The sequence below is a fragment of the Mustelus asterias genome, chromosome 9 (assembly GCF_964213995.1).
Source record: "Mustelus asterias chromosome 9, sMusAst1.hap1.1, whole genome shotgun sequence".
Classification (NCBI taxonomy): Eukaryota; Metazoa; Chordata; class Chondrichthyes; order Carcharhiniformes; family Triakidae; genus Mustelus; species Mustelus asterias.
Window position 1 is genome coordinate 46,768,451 of NC_135809.1, and position 18,174 is coordinate 46,786,624.

The 18,174-nt window shown below is 41.3% G+C and overlaps 1 protein-coding gene across 3 annotated transcripts in view; it reads right to left on the minus strand.

Annotated features, from left to right (window-relative positions):
* Window positions 1–18,174, minus strand: part of scube1 (signal peptide, CUB domain, EGF-like 1) — a 279,156-nt gene that overhangs the window by 76,063 nt on the left and 184,919 nt on the right. For all 3 annotated transcript variants that reach the window (XM_078220129.1, XM_078220128.1, XM_078220127.1), the window contains one exon: window positions 10,968–11,090. In XM_078220129.1, the coding sequence (XP_078076255.1) occupies window positions 10,968–11,090 (123 nt within the window). The remainder of the gene's footprint in view (window positions 1–10,967; window positions 11,091–18,174) is intronic.

Below are 18,174 nucleotides of genomic sequence, written 5' to 3' on the forward strand. Positions count from 1 at the left end.
TTAAAATCTTATAACTTATAAACTTTGACTGATAGGAGACATTTTTCTTAAAGGAAATCTCATCATCATTACTTCATTTCAAACATATCAAAATGTTAACAATAATGATTGGGCAACAGATTAATCAGTGGGTAAATGTACTGATTAGAGATTGGAATTTTCCAGCCCCACTACCCCCTGCCACGCCCACAGAAGGGGCTCGCCAGCAGGATCACCCAGTCCCACTGAAACCAATGACAATTTGCATGGCTTATCCATCCTGCTGCTGAGAAGCCCGCAGTGAAGTTAACTTTGGCAAGACCGGAAGATCCCACCAGTGGGAAGGGCTGGAAAATCTTGGCCTCAAAATCAGCGTCAGAGAAGTATTGGGTTTGATCCTTATTATGCACTAAATTAATCAATCTCAATCAATGGCGTGGGCATTATTATTAGCTTCAAGGAGTATGAATAGTCAGCCAGAATCCCATTCTTAATCTGCTGTAAAGCAGGTTAATGATCACTAGGTGCAATATTAGGGTTGGCAAGTTTGCTTCTATGGCTGCCTAGCCAGCTGACACTACCTAGGTACATAATCTAGGTGAAACTTCAGTGCAGCACTGAAGGATTGCTGCACTACTGGAGATGCCATATTTTGGATAAAGTGTTAAACCAATCCCTTGCCTTGTAATTTAAGTTTCAATTCATTTAATTATCATTCGTGCACACTAAGAACAACAAGCAATTGCGGAAGCTTTTTAATTTTTAATGTACCTTCTGCTTATACCATAAGAAAAATGAAAAGAAACAGTAAAAGAGCAAGTCTTGGCAAAGATCATTTAACAGAAAAAAGCTTAAAAATTGCAAATAAAATGACAAAAAAAGGATTGTTTCCTGCTGCACCTGAAAATTTACTTACAATGTTGAGACCACCCACCTCCCAATCCTCAACAATCTCAGTTGGAAGATATTCACATTTTATGGATCAGGTGTGCCTAGTGTCATGGGCAGTGAAGGATGTAAAAGATCAATAAGACGGGCTTATTTTAATTACTTGGATAATACACTTCTGTCCAAAATTCCATGACCTTTTAGGCTATACAATTGATTTGTTTTCCGGTGTTCACTTGATATACTGGCTTTAATATCAAGTTTAGGGATAACAGAATCATGGGTGAGGGTTTCAGCAGCAGATAAGCTGAGGCAGGGTGCGGACAGGCAACGTTGTGAAGGTAGAAAGCACGCAATCTTGTTGATAGAACAGATACGTTGTTGGAAGCTCATCTTTGGGTCAAATACGATGCCAATATTGTACATGGCAGTGCAATGTTGCACAATCATTCAGTCCAGACGATTTCCAGGAAGAGGGATGGCGTTGTTGGCTGGGGAACAGAGATGGTGCTGAAGACCAAAGTCAATGGCTTCAGTCTTGCCAATGTTTAGTTGAAAAAAAATTTCTGCTCATCCGGTACAAATGGGAGGGAGCCAAGTCCTTGATGGACTTCAGAATTAATGGTGTCGGAGAGAGAAGGGGAGCTATTGCAGGTGATTTTCTGGCTCTGAATACTGCTTTATTTGGACACAAATGTAGGAGTGACTCATCCTTTTGACTCACCACAATTGACACTACAGGAGATCCATTAGTATGTGAAAATGATCAAAGACAAAAAATAACATGTCATGTGTCATACATATAACAAATCAAATTATAGTATATATTGCAGAAATCCATCAATTGCCTCATTCTTAGGGCTGCGGCAGATTACACGAGTATTTGGACAAGTCAGTCCTATGTAAAATACTTTTAAATGTTTAGCTTTACACTCTCAGTAATAATTATCATTGCAAGTTCAGATGTGGTTTAAAAATCTGCAGGTGTGAAGTTGGTTTTGGGTGGTGTGAGAAATGGTTGATAATTAATAGGCAGCCCACTTTACACCCTGGCAGAATTTTTTTCCATTGCAGTTACTTGGGCAGAGTTTGAAACAGGCTATGCATTCACTCTTGTCTAAAGACCACTACCTTCCCCAGAAGTTTAGTCCGTGCTTAAAATAGCTTTGTCTATTAATAAATAGAAGGAGGAACATCCCAAACAGTTAAGCTCAAATTTGCATAGTCTGAGTTTGTGCAAATATACATAAAATAATATTGGTGTCACAAATTGTCTTAGTTGTAAATTTCAGAAATAAAATGACATGTTCTGTAAATCAAGGGAAGATTTAAAGGTTTAGGTTAAAAACAATGGAGCACAACTATTTAGAATCATAGAATCCCTGCAGTGCAGAAGGAGGCCATTTGGCTCATCGAGCCTGCACCCACAACAATCCTACCCAGGCCCCATCTCTACAAGCCCATGTATTTACCCTGCTAATCCTCCTGACAATAATGGACAATTTAGCATGGCCAATCAACCTAACCCACACATCTTTGGACTGTGGGAGGAAACCGGAGCACCCGGAGGAAACCCACGCAGACACGGGGAGAATGTGCAAACTCCATGTAGATGGTAGTGTGAGGCTGGAATTGAATCCAGATCCCAGGTGTTGTGAGGCACTGTGCCACCGTGCTGTTTGTTTGATGGATTTAGCCTAAATATGTGTTACTAAAAAAAAATCAGCCTGTAGACAGGAGAAGCACGTTTGTGCATGCATTACGTGATCATTTTCTCTTGATAAAACACCTCTAAAAAGACAATTACAACATCCATCTTTTCATCACAGTCTGCTCTAAATCATCTTGTCATGTACTCTGCAGGGCCTCAATTTTACTGCAGCTTTGCTAACTATCTATAATGGCCTGCACTGAAACACTTGATTAATTCCAAAGGTGATGAATGCCATATTCCAGAAGCACTGGAACTTTTCCAGATCTGGGGCTGTGAGCCAAAAGCATTTAGTACATCATTGTACCTAAGGGAGTAATATATACTTTATATTATTTCTGAAGAATTCTGGTTCTTTTTTTAATAGTCTGTAATGTTGCTCAAATAGCCATGCACGGAAACTGAAATTTATTAATGAAGACTAAGAAAAATGGGACATTTGTCTAATCACATTAATTACCATCATCGGAAAGTTCATTTTAGCTGTTAGATGCTTCCTGATCAAACATAATTTCATCAGGTCAGTTTACTTTGAATGGGAGTCAATAGGTTTTTGCACCTTTCTAGCTGTTAAATGAAGCTTGTGGTAGAGCACAGTCTGCTTATTGTTGGGATTTTCCAGACCATTGACCAACAAACTGCATTTGAATAAGCAGTTAATTTGGCTTGTACCAGAACTGCGAAACACTTAACCCCTTTCTTCCTGCTGTTATACCAGTGTTGTTCATTGGGCAATGGGTTGCCTCTCAAAGGACATTTGTTTTTCACGTTTCTTTTCTAATGAAGGTTTTGGTCATCCATTCTAAACCCAATCTAATACAACAACCCATATCTTGAGGGATGCTAACACAATTCTAGCAATGACATCTGTTGAATTAATGAATGTACCAAAAAAAAATCAGTGACATGAGTGTGCATCTCCCCATGAGTGCCACGTCACCTAAATATAAACCCGTTAAAAATATAAGTGTACATCTAGATTCTTGATAACTCAAAAGATCTAATTTAGTTATTGGCACAGATGCCCTGTGTGAATAATATTTTACTGGAAGCTTCAAAGTTATATGATGTCAATTGGTTAGATCAATGATGAAGCAGGAAGCAAGGCTCATCCTGTTATGGCTGTTTAAATGTAATTTCTTTCATAGGTTAACTAATGGTGGGGAGGAGGGTGGTTCTTGAGCAGAATCCTGATCTGTAGAAGATGATCTTATTTGTTTGCATGTGAAAGAAATGCAATTATTAGTGCTTGAACATCATACCTTGGGTTGCATTATGCCGTGTGAAAATAGTTTCTCAAGAAAAGCAATTTTATTGAATTGGAAGGGTTGATGGGGTGATGATTTGCTCTACACACTACATTCAATTAAACTGTCAAGCAATTTATGGAACAGGCTGAAAGGAAGAAAGAACATTTCTCTAGCGCTGTTCATGACCTCAGGACATTTCAAAACACTTTACAGCCAATAAAGTACTTTTGAAGTCTAGTCACTGTTCTAATGTATGAAATGTGGCAGCCAAACTGCAGACAGCAAGCCCTCACGAACAGCTATGAGATAATCCGCAGATTAAAAAAAATATATCTCCCATCCCGCCTGCCGCAGGAATCGCAGCGAGCGGGGAGCGGATCACGCAAAGGTCCATTGACCTCGGGCGGGATTCTCCAGTTTTGGGGCGAGCGCGGCCGGCGAATCCCACCTATGATGTTGGATGAGATTTAGATATTGGCCAGGATAGCAGAAAGATCTCACTTGTTTTTCTGTGAATTAGAGCCGGGGATTATTTGCATCCTGAAAGGGCAGACAGGACCTCAGTTTAGTGTCTCATCTGAAAAATAGGATCTCTGACAGTGCAGCATTCACTCAGTACTGTACTGAAATGTCAGCCGAAATTTTATGCTCATGTGACGCCACTGTTTAAAAAAGGAGGTAGACAAAAGGCGGGTAACTACGGGCCGGTTAGCTTAATGTCCATAGTTGGGAAATTGCTGGAATCCATCATTAAAGAAGAAATAGCAGTACACCTGGAAAAAAATGGTTCGACCAAGCAGACGCAGCATGGATTCATGAAGGGAAAGTCGTGTTTGACGAATTTACTGGATTTTTATGAAGATGTAACGAGTGCGGTTGACAGAGGGGAACCGGTGGATGTGGTGTTTTTGGATTTCCAGAAGGTGTTCGATAAGATGCCTCACAAAAGGTTGCTGCAGAAGATTAAGGTGCACGGAGTTGGGGGTAAAGTGTTAGCGTGGATTGAGGATTGGCTATCTAACAGGAAGCAGAGAGTTGGAATAAATGGGTGCTTTTCTGGTTGGCAGTTGGTGACTAGTGGCATGCCTCAGGGATCGGTGCTGGGGTCTCAACTGTTTACCATATACATAGACGATTTGGAAGAGGGGACCGAGTGTAGGGTAACAAAGTTTGCGGGTGACACAAAGATGAGTGGGAAAGCGAATTGCCTGGAGGATGCGGAAAGTCTGCAGAGATTTGGATAGGCTAAGTGAGTGGACGAGGATCTGGCAGATGGAGTATAACGTTGACAAGTGTGAGGTTATCCACTTTGGAAGGAATAATAGTAAAATGGTCTATTATTTAAATGGTGAAAAATTACAACATGCTACTGTGCAGAGGGACCTGGGGGTCCTTGTGCATGAATCGCAGAAACTCAATTTGCAGGTGCAGCAGGTAATCAAGGCAAATGGAATGTTGGCCTTTATCGCGAAGGGGATGGAGTATAAAAGCAGGGAGGTCTTGCTGCAATTGTACAAGGTACTGGTGAGGCCGCAACTGGAGTACTGTGTGCAATTTTGGTCCCCTTGTTTGTGAAAGGATATATTGGCCTTGCAGGGAGTACAGAGAAGGTTCACCAGGTTGATACCAGAGATGAGGGGGTTAGCTTATGAGGAGAGATTGAGTAGATTGGGCCTGTACTTGTTGGAGTTTAGAAGGCTGAGGGGAGATCTTGTAGAGACATATAAGATAATGAAGGGGCTAGACAGGGTAGAGGCAGAGAGATTCTTTCCACTTAGAAAGGAAACAAGAACTAGAGGACACAGCCTCAAAATAAGGGGGAGTCAGTTTAGAACAGAGTTGAGGAGGAACTTCTTCTCTCAGAGGGTAATGAATCTCTGGAATTCTCTGCCCATTGAAGCAGTGGAGGCTACCTCGTTAAATATGTTTAAGACACAGGTAGATAGATTTTTGATCAATAAGGGAATTAAGGGTTATGGGGAGCGGGCGGGTAAGTGGAACTAAACCACTATCAGATCAGCCATGATCTTATTGAATGGCGGGGCAGGCTCGAGGGGCTAGATGGCCTACTTGCGCTCCTATTTCTCATGTTCTTATGTGTCTGGGGTGGAATTTGAACTTACACTGTTTTGAGTTAGAGGCAAGAGCACTACCACTCTGCCACAGCCGATATTACAAATCTATAGTTTTTAAAAATTTATTCATTTGCAGGATGTAGGGGTCTCTAGCTGGACCCAGCATTTATTGCCCATCTCTAATTGCCCTCCTGATGCAGAGGGCATTTGAGAGTCAACCACATTGCTGTGGCTCTGGAGTCACATGTAGGCCATACCAGGTGAGGATGGCAGATTTCTGATCTAATTTTCTAAAGGACATTAGTGAACCTGATGGATTTTTACAACAATCGACAATGATTTCATGATCATCATTAGACTTGTAATTCCATTTCACCATTTGCCGTGGTAGGATTTGAACCCAGGTCCTCAGAGCGTTACCCTGGGCCTCTGGATTCTTGTCTAGTGACAATCCCATTACACCACCACCTTCCCTCATTGATGCATATAATTAAAAAGATTTGAAAATATCAAAAGGCAAAAAATAAGGAGTAAAGCAGGATAGATGAACAAAGGCAAAAAGGAAAATCAGTGCTTATAATTTTCTTCCTTGCTTAGTATTTTAAGACAGCCTTCATACAATAACTGACAATCTTATAATAAATACTCTGTGACATATCGAGGAGTTCGTGGCAACCCAGTATCCAAAATAAATGAGAACACTGTTTTGACCAGAGATAAAAAGGTATAACAAGTATTATTAATTTTTCACAATAACTCTTGGGGCAGAACTTTCCTCCTCTGCCAGCAGCTAGAACTGTGGCGGGTGGGGGAGCAAGATTTGGCAAGAGGCCAAAATTCAGTTGTCGGACAACGGGAAATTATTTTGGGATCTTGCTCACCCATTTCTCACGGAGGCTTAAAGGTGGGTCGTGTCCCCCGGGTCGATGTCAAGAATCCCGTTTTCATCTCAGGAATTCTCATTAAAAGCCTAACTCACCAGGATCTTGTCCCCTGTCTAAATCTAATGCCCTGTCAGTGGGAATTTAGAATGTTCTGTTTCACCACTGTACTTGGGTGGCACCTGGATATTGGAGCCTATCATGTGATGGTGGGGTGGCCACCTCCTGCCGACCACCACCAACCCCTTACCCAACCAGAAAATCTGAATTCTGCACAATTGCTGAGCTGAACAGTGCAAGGTCTCATGTGTTCAGCTGTCCCAATCGCCAGCAGAAGTCATCATGACCTCTGCTTCCACCACTGGACATAGGACAGGAACTTCCGATCCTACTAACGCTGTCTCCCCGCTGTGGTTCCCTGGCAGTGGAGGGTGCAAACAACGGGAAACCCCATTGACAGCGGAGAGACAGGAAGATCCTGCCACTGGCCAATGGCAGGCCACCTCCCCGCCACAAAACCCCCAGGGGGAGGGGTGTAAAATCCTGCCCTTAGTCCCTGGAATGGAAAATTCTACCCTTAGTTTTACAAGAACATTATCTCATAATGAAAAGTACTGTTTGCTTGTTAGCGATGAGAAAATGTACTGCAAATATATGTGTGTATAGCACATTGCTGTATCCCACTGGGGAACAATATCTTGAATTACTATAGTAAGTTATATGGTGCAGTATATTGTAGTTTTGATCTCACAATCATCTTTAATATCCTTTCAATTTTTGTCCATAACATTGCCCCCAAAGTATTCTATGTATCTGCTATAGAACAGCTAATTTTAAAATAAATGGAGAACAGTTTATACATTGTAAAAAGGTAACAAATCTCTAACTTAAGGAGATAACTGAGACTTGCGAGACTTTGCAATGGTCATGAATTTTACTCACATGTTTATGATGCAAATATTAAAGACAGAATTGCCGCCTTGTAGCTCAGCACCAGTCATCTATTAACCTGTGCTACATGAAAGTGATAGTGCCATATAAAGTTGAATTATTTCAACAATGGCCTTTAACTAGTTTTCAAACAAAAAACAGCCAAGACCAATAAATGTGATAAAATGCCTCACAGCAGGAAATATTTGTGGTTAATATTTCACAGTAGCCATTAAATTTGCAACATTATATTCACACAATAAAATGTACCAAACAATAGTCACAGTTTTATGATTCGATCAATTTCAATGCAATGGTTTCCAGCAGTGCAGTAGAATACAGTCTGCTATAGGACCATACATAGTCTGTTGTACTTTTAGCTATCACTAAAGACATTTGATTCAGCTAGAAAGAAGAAAGCATTTGCACTTATGTTCAACTTCTCAATCCATCAGTTCATCCCAAAATGATCTGTCGATGACCATTTTTAGTCAAGTTACAGTTGACTTTGTGAAGTCCACTCACTTGTTATGCCATCAAATCGCAGGCCTGAATTTGTCACCCGTCGGCATGTGCACTTGATGGGCCTGGAAGCAGGCATGAAACACTCTGCCAGCCATGGTCAACCCCAGAGTGCAATTTCATGCTGGTTGGTCTATTACTGAGCAACCGGCGTGAAACATGAGCTGTTAAAGGCTGAGTGCTAACATGGAGGACAGGCCCTGGAAAAGGGAGCGTGTGGGGTGGTGCTCCCAATCTGCTCCCTCAAGGGGACAGTCGCAGCGGAGCTGTCTCAGGGAGATACAGATCTGTGAAAAGCAAATAGCGATGGAAAAACTATACAAAGTGTGTTGAGGCAGTACAATCATACGCAAATCTTAGTCCCAAGACACATTTGTTAATTTTATTTGCACTCTGACTTTAATCCCGCCCTGGACCGAAGTTTCAGCTTAAATGTAAAAGCTGCCTGGCCAATCAGGCCAACTGCCAACCTTAAGACAGGCTGGCTTGTAAGATTGCAATCAATTGGCACCTTAAAGGGCTCATTTGTCTGCTTGTTGGCGGGCAACCAAAATGTCGTGCGAGTATGCGATGATGTCGGGAATTGTGCCAATGTCTTCTCGCGTGATTTCATGTGTTCACCCACAATTCACACGCAAAATTCTTGCCATAGTCCCACAAACAACAACATAAATAACCAGTTAATCTGGTGTTTATCCTGGTGCATGGGAAATCTTTTGCTAAGACACATATTTCAAATACGACTACAAGACATTTACATGCAACTGGGGTATCAGTTTAAATCTTAGTTTAATATTACACATCCAATAATGTATAATTTTTCTCAGTCCTGCTCTGACATACGAGCCTAGATTTTGGGGAGAATTTTCACAGCTCAGTGGAAGCAGGTTCCAGAGCTTGTGGGGTGGAAAAATCCTGAAAAATTACATCAAGTTGAGATTCATAAATCGGCACTGAATGGAGGTGAAATTGGGCTCCAAGTTAGCACAGTGCAAATTATACACTATGTATTTATTGATATCAGTTCAACTGTCAAATGGCAGTGTAATATCTAATGTTGTCTCTGGACCCCCCCCCCCCCCCCCCCCCCACCGCCCCCATCACCAATGATCTATACTGGGGGGGGTGGTCCATGTGGTGCCACCGTACCCATCTCATGGGCTTCCTCCTCCATTGCAGTCAAGATGACCATGGCTGTAGCTCCACCGCCAGTTCTCTGCCTCTCCCTGTAGTTGTGGGCTCTCTTCTTGTTTAATGATAAGAGGTAAATGGTTAGGAGTGTGAGGAAGGAACTGATTGCTGAGGATGGAGGGTAGACATTTGAGGAGGGTAAGGCTTGTACCACAAACAAGGGTACTGCCACTGAGCCAAACCTTAAAGTGAATTGATACTAGAAGTGAATTTATATTTGACAGGCTTAGTATTTGCAACATTAAAATTTTATCTTTGAAATGCAACATTAACCAACAGCTGTGAGCAGTAAACAGAACCAAAGCTGGAGCCAAGCAAATATCAAGTCACAACAGCTTGGAGCCAATCGTATTTCTGCTTGGCTCCAAAGTATTTTGTCAAGATGACTTGTTATTTCTTTGCAATGATTTGGAGCTAAGAATTGAACATATGAATTCTATCAACTTGTTTAATTCTGAACTAAAGAGGAGAGGTCAGCATAAACCTACCATGTGGTTCTGACCTCGAACAGCAATTGCATTTTACTGATGGGGTCAATTTAGCAATCCTTGGTTTGACCTTTGGAGCCAACAAAAGGTTCAGCTGGAGGCAAAATTGGCCCCATGGTTCCAGTTTCCCAATTTGGCCGATGCATAAATTGCGAAAGTACTTTTCTTTCTCTACTGTGTTCTCACAGTAATCACAAATCAACTGTACTGTTTACTAATTAATGTGCTATAAGAAAAAAAAATGTAGAAATTTCCAAGAAAAATCCTGTGCATACTTGTCTTCAAAAATATTTCTTGTTCAAGGACATCATTACACGACATTAACTTGCACAACAAACCGAACTTTTCATTCAAATGATATTTGTGCCAACTCATATTGTTCTAAAAGCTACTGTTCAGTATTACTCCCAGGGTTTTGTGTCAGGAAGATCCCAGGGGTGGGGTGGGACGGGGAGAGGAGATTGTCCCTGGCTCTGCCATGCAAAATCAGGGTGAAAGCAACCCGGAAATTGCAGGGAGAAACTTACCGCACTGTTTCTGCTCCCAGTCTGAGTGGCACTAACCTGAAAGAGACCTCAGCACTGCATGGTTAGAGCCACTGCCAGTTTCAGAGAGTAAGCCCATTTAATATTATATCAGGGTCTATCAATGCGATGGAAATTCAGGCAAGATGTGTATGAGCAATTGACCAGCTTCTGCCAGCTTTCTAACCAGCTTTGAAAGTTAGAATCTAACCCGTTGCTGTATTTTGACAAAATGCCAGCATAAATGTTTTCTTTGAATTCCAAGCTAAAATAAGCAATTGGTTTATACTCTTGAGCTTCACATGGCACATTAATGCAGGTGTAAGAGATCTCACTGTAGTATGGCCTGGCTATAAAATGCTGCTCACATTATAGCAAAGATTAACTGAAGCCTTTAATGTAAACAAGCAAACAAAACGTTTTCTCTATATTTTGAACAGATAGAATCAGCTTAGATGTTTGCGAAGCTACTTCATTTTTGATAGCAATGGATAAACGGGGCAAGATATAATTAAGATGGAGACTTACCTTGACAGGATCGCTCATCTGTCAGCAGCTTGTAGCCTTTGCGACAGCTGCACTCAAAGCTGCCAACTGTATTCCTACAGAAATGGTCACATCCGCCGTTATTTACTAAACACTCATCAATATCTGTAAGTGGAGAAAGCATAAAAGTGTAGAAGATATCAATACCATACTCTGATATAAGCACATGGACAACATTTGAACCAGAAGTGGAGACATTCTGACAGCATTACCTCTCTTTATACATTATGTTCAGCAAATATTTCCAGATGTAACAGGTGTATTGTGAGGCCCACAATATATGAGGTTGCTGTCTTCCACTGCTGTAGATTTCAGTGTACCAACAATAACTATTATTCAAAAATCATGATCACAATTTCAGATTTTTAGCTGTAGACATTTTCCAAGTATAAATTCAGATCTCTGATCTGTCCAGACTGATAGAATGTTCCAGAACATCTTTAGTGTGGTAGCTCGAAGGAAACCTGCCATCCTTATCCAGCATGAGATGTATGTGCCTCTAATCGCACACCAAGGCAGTTGACTCTCAGCTTCTAAAGTGGGCTCGCTCGCAAGCTACTCAGTCAAATCAAACTTTTACTGGGCAACTCACCAAGAGCAATAAATGCCTTGTAAGGGACACCCCACCTTGAGAATGATTTTCAAAAAAATAATACATGGTTAGGAGCGATACAGAAGACATTGTGCACCACATTCTTATGGTAAGGACGCATAGCATTCTTCACTCAACCATTTATTACATACAGGCCACTTTATTATCTGGTGTCTATTTAAGTTTCAATTAATAGATGAGAGAAGTCATAAGTACATTGAAAATTATTTTCTTAATTACTTGAGTGCATTTATCTGGACCTCGAAAGGCAGCATTCAGTTTACTTCAAATTCCAAGACAAATTGTTAATTAATGAAGAGAATGGAAAAAAATTTGGATAAGGCCCAAAAACAGATGCGGGGTCATGATGTGAGATTAACCCGAATCCGTCTGTTGTGATCCTTTTCCCGCCTCCTTCACTGGAACACTTCCTTTTTTCAGATAATCAAGAATTGCTACCTGACCAGGCAGTGATGCAGGATTGTTTAAGTGCAAGAGGAAGAAGAGATGATGGTGTGAAACTCCATCATTCAATCTCACAGCTCCTGCCTCAGTATGTCATCATTCACCCTTCACCACAGCCACTTTGCCAGTGCCCTGACTGTTGCCATACATGCCAAAATGGTTCAGGCCTCAGATTCTTTAGGCCCAGAGGTGGTCAAATTTATCCTGAGGTCTGTAATCTCCTCCACTGAAAATCAGCACTTGTCATGGAATAGCACTGTATAGCAGCACTAGGCCAGGAAATGGCATACAGAAGACAAGTAGTGAGGGAATTTGCAAGAGTGATTAGTTGACTTTTGTATGTAATATTGGATTTGTTTCATATGGTTGGTTTAGAATGGTTGTTTTGTGGTGGCTTTTATTTCAACATTAAGGTATTCATTAAGAAGTTGCTGCAATGGTCAGTGACAGTTTGATTAATACTGAATGGGGAATTGACATTTTCTGCACTGATACTGCAGTCAGATGAGTCAGTTGTGGGCAGCCTGGCCAGAAAGGGGATGATGGTGACCTCCTCTCTTTCTCACTATACAACTGGTGCAAAAGCTGTGCCCTCATGATGACAATTTGTACATTATACAGCAGCCCATGATGAATTTTGACTTGTTCTAGCCAGATTATAGAGTTAATCCAGAACATTCTAGGCAACTGAATCATTGCATTGGCATGCTGGTTGCCATTCCATGAGGAGGCAGCGGCGTAGTTGTATTGTCACTGGACTAATAATCTTGAGAGTTTGGGTAATATTCTGGGGATTTGGGGTCAAATCCCACCATGCGGATGGTGGAATTTAAATTCAATAAAAATCTGGAATTAAAGTCTGATAGTGACCATGCTGATTGTTTTAAAAACCCATCTGGTTCGTTAATGAAGGAAATCTGCCATCCTCACCTGATCAGGCCTACACATGACTCCAGACCCACAGCAATATCCTCTGAAATGGCCTAGCAAGCCACTCAGATGTATCAAACCACTCAGCACTGTGGGTGTGCCCCAGTACCTGTGGTAATTAAGGATGGGCAATAAATGCTGGTCTAGCCAGCGACACCCATATCCAATGAATAAAATCAATGTGGCAGCAGCACTTTCATTATGTGTGTGTTGTCTACATGTGCTCAGCAGATTGCTCTTGTTACTCAGTAGTCATCTTCTGGTTTGTTGTGCTGGCTTGTGATACAACATTGTAGTCAGTGACCAGGCAGTGGAACTTGTAGTAGGGACCAAATGGCTTCAGTCATCCCTTAGTTAGAAGAAATTCCTGCTGATCATGTGCTGGATGTCAGGCAACTTTGCGACAGTGGAGGCGTTGAGAGAAGTGGTGGTGAGATAGAGCTCGGAGTTGATAACATACACGTGGAAACTGTTGTTGTGTTTGTGAATGCTGTTACTGAGGAGTAGCACAAAGATGAAATCAGTGGTGGGGGGGGCGGGTGGGGCAAGCACTGACATCTGTAGGGGCAAGAGTGCTAATAGTAAGAGGGAGAAGTTATTGCGGGTGATTATTTTCTATGATTATAGAAATCAGAACAGATTTAGCAGGTGCAGTCCCACCAGCCTGATGTTGGAGGAGGATGTGGTCAACAAGGTCGCGGATGATCAGATGTTCATGGAGGATTGAATTTGGTTTATCTTTGGTGGAGGGTGAATTTGGTTTACCTTTGTTACAAATGCACAGGATGCCATTTGTAACTTTCATAAGAGCCATTTAAGTTATTTGCTAGAGGTCGAAACCTGATTGGAGGAATTCAGGCATGGAGTTCCAGGAAAGATTGGTAAGAATTTGGGAAGTGACAACACGTTCAAGGACTTTAGAGAGGAGGTGGGGGGTAGTTTACTAGGCTGGAGGCGTCAAGAGTTTTTTTTTGAGAGAGGGGTGATGGCAGCACAGTAGAAGAAAGGAGGTCAAATCCCGAGAAAAAAGAATTGCTAACAATGTCAGCTGACATGTGAGCCAAGAGAGTAAGTTGGGTGATCGGCATGTTAGTAGAAATAGGATCGAGAGAGAAGGAGGTGAGTCTCCTGTACAAGGTGAGACCAGAGAATGTATGAGGCGACATAGGTGAAAAAGATACATGTCCAGGATTAGGGGAGGAACACCCTGAAGGGTATTTGACTCAGTGCGCTGGAGGAAGGGAGGGATTTTGAAAGTCCATTTAAATGAATTGCGGTAGAGTTTTTATTTCCAGGACAGAATGAAGCGAGACTTGGAGGGGGAATAAGGAAGCGAGTGGAGAGGGACTTTGCACATTGGAAGATATCAAAATGAGTAGGTCATTCATTCTCTCGAGCCTGTTCCACCACTAAATGAGATTGGATACAAGGAAAAGATCAAAGATTGATACTGTGGGAGCACTGAGGCCTTGTGAGATAGCAACGTCAAAGGTATAGCTGTCTTTATACATTTGAGACTTTATATGTAGGGTGAGATCTGGGGAGGATAAGAGGCTAGTGAGCTCATGAGAAGAGGGAACATAATGAATTGAGATTAAAGATGAATTCACAAAAATGAGAAGTCACTCACTGCAGAGGCCAAGGGATTAAAGCAGTGAAGATAACTCGGTGAGAAAATTGGCATGGTACCTTGGGAAGCAGCAGAGAATGAGGATCTTAAATGAGAGATGAGAAGAGTAGACCAAGGCAAAATGTTCAAAGGAGAAAGTGCCAGAGGAGTAGGAGGTGATTTAGTGATAACACCCACATTGCCAAGTGACAGTCTAGTTGAAGTAAATGGTGGAAAGGGTATAGCCAGGTAGGGAAGCATCTCCCCTCAGTCAGGTTTCTGTCAAGGCCATAATGTCAATACAATTGTCCACAATAAGTTTTTGGGTGGCAAGTCTCACAAGTGAATGGACATTTGTTAGTTATGAGGTTTACAAGATTACTATATTTTGAAGTTGGAGGCATCGGATTGTAAATATTATGCTGTAGTCTGTCAATCTACTTCTAAGATGAAAGGGAGCTGGGACCAAGGATAGATAATTAGCATTTCAACCAGGATGCAAGGTTACTGTGTTTCACATTGCCACGGAGAACAGGGCAGAGGGAACCATCTCTGTGACCAGGTTACAAACTTCCCGATTAAATCAATGTATATCAAAGACAGACAACAGAAAGGCTGCTCGACTTTGCAAGTTACTAAAGTTAGTTGCGAGAAAGGGAGTGTGTCTCTGGTTGTAGAAACATGTCCTGCAACCTCCTATGGATTCCCGTCGATTTGTTCTGGCATAGCCAATGGAAAGAGGAATTATTTAATTAGGTTCACTGCAGGTGGTGGATATAAGAAATTGTCTGAAAATGGAGGAAAATGCCTGGAGACAGTCACTCAAAGTTACTACTTAGCAAAACGGGGATTCAGGAGTCCATTGGAAGTTGGGAAGCAACTGTGAACTGGTTGCTAAAAGAGCTGAAATTCCATTGAGACTTACAATGTATGTTAACACAAAGAGACAAATATTCCCCTCTGTCGTTTAAAATGCAAGTTTCTTATAAAGAGAAAATAGTCTTTCGTCAATCATGTTTTTAGTCATTTGTTATAGTAAACATCTTTAAAATGTCAAACCTTTAAAATATCAAATCTTGATGTGTCATTCTCCCAGCTATTAACTGGAAGTTTGAATTTCTTTTAATAGTTATCAGTCTCAAAAAGGACAATAACACATTGTGGATGGCAATGTATCGAGGAACAGCGAGAATTGATCCACTGTCTATCTACTTTTAAGATAAAAGGGAGTCTATAATTTCAGCACTTGGACAAGTGGGGTGGACAGGGAGAAAATTGGCGAGATCAGTGACCCCCAGTCAGTGAGCTGGGTGGGAAATTGCAACAGAAAACTCAGCATTTCTACAAACTCAGCACGAGCCAGCAGAAACCAATCAGCAACTAATCTAAGTAGCTGATGATCTCTTTAAATAACAGCGGTGGGGCTCTTTGCTGCTGCTGAATACATGTTCGGCTGTGTGTCTTTAGGAAAGTATGTTTGCTGGAGTGTTGAGATTGGAAATGGCACCACTGAAGTCAAATCAATGTTACATCCTCTGACATCACCTTCCCTAGTTATATACTTTGAACACACACACCTAAAGCCCATGCTAACATCCTCGGGAAAATGGCATCCATCTTTTTCTGTGCCTGAAGTGTACGCATACGGTGTCGATGCTATTTTGTGCCCAAAACTCTGCTCATAGCACTGAAAACTTTGGTGTTACATAACTGAATTTTGTTGCCAGGCTTTTTTTTTTAAATGTGAAGATTTTTCCACTTTCTGACTGAAGATAACACTGCACTTAGTTTTCACTTTCCAGCCATACTGTGACTACTGGAATGTCTTGGGGTGTTATTAAAGTGTGATTCATAAGATCTGATCAAATATTTTCCAGAGAAGACAAAGTTGAAAGCAAAATTCTGAACTGCGTTGCTTATGCACCACTCATGGCAGACCTTTCCTTTCTGATCACCTTTTTGTGGCAATAAGTCATTTACAATGTGAGATGTTTGGATTGTTTCCAATGCTCTGAAGGCAGAGAACTCTTTCCCCCACCCAACTCCTGAAAGAACCTTTGCAGTATTACAGAGATACTGCTCGCTCCTGGCACTCAAAACGCCTTTGGCTCAAAAGTATTTTGATGGGGAGTTAGAAACTGCTGCCTGTGTCAACTGATCAGATAGACAACTATATCTTTACATACTTTTGTGTCACATATGTCTACAGATCAGACTTTGTTTACTGATGTAAAAAAAAGTGATGCCAATCATAGCTTGTTCACGTAGATATTTGGAAGTCTGACTTTTAACATATATAATTAAGTGACAATTTGTCTATCCAGTATGTATGAGGCAATATATGGCTCCCAGACTGATTAAATACCAAGGTCACAGACCTGAAAGGCTACTAAGCTTTCAAAAATGCTCTGTGCTTTTTTTCCCCCTCTCCTACTTTCCTTAAGGTATTTCAGGAGCGGCAGTTACTCTTCAGTACTTTTTCCAAGTTACCGTCCTTCATATGTGAACGCTGGAAAGTGTATGTCAGTAGGTTTTACTAATCTATCTCAAAGAAAATTTTTCCTTCTTTTGCCTGCCTCCCCACCCTTTTCTCCATTCCTCTCCTGAGATTGGCTCATGCTGATTCTGGCCATCAGTTATCTTTTTCAAATAGCTATTCTTCATGTGTGAGCTTGGGTCCTGTTTCCCTTAATGCACAAATGTGTCAAGCATAGAGGTATCTAATATTAACCTTCTCAAAAATAAATCTTCATGGTAGCTTCGCAATTCTCTTCCCCTTTTCAGTTCATTACTAATGGAACTTCAAGGAGGAAATTTTCCTGGACAACAATGGTAGGCCAAGGCAGCAATCTTAAGTAACTCATTATCTGACTTCTCACTGCTCACTTGCTAGTCAAAAATGATATTAAGGAAATGGCAGCCAGTATGTGAGATCATCGTCACTCCCAAGTTCCCACACCATGCAGATTTGGACATATATTGCCATTTCTTCACTGTTGGTGGGTCAAAATCCTACAACTTCCCATCTAACAGCACTGTGGAAGTATCTTCACCACAGATGCTGCAGCAGTTCAAAGAGGAAGTTCACCACCATCTTCTCAGGGGTAATTAGGATTGACATAAAATGGCCACATACCAAGAATATTTGTTTTTTGAAAAACGTGTTCAATAAAAGCTGGGATTCTATTTGTATCTGCAGTATTTGAGGAACAAAAGTGAAACTCATTAGCAATTTGTTAACAAAATGTAATTCATATGGCCAAACTACATATTGTAAGAAGTTTAACAACGCCAGGTTAAAGTCCAACAGGTTTATTTGGTAGCAAAAGCCACAAGCTTTTGGAGCCTTTAGCCCCTTCTTCAGGTGAGTGGGAATTCTGTTCACAAACAGGGCATATAAAGACACAAACTCAATTTACAGAATAATGGTTGGAATGTGAATACTTACAGCTAATCAAGTCTTTAAGGTACAGACAATGTGAGTGGAGAGAGCATTAAGACGGGTTAAAGAGATGTGTATTGTCTCCAGACAGGACAGCCAGTGAGACTCTGCAGGTCCAGGCAAGCTGTGGGGATTACAGATAGTGTGACAT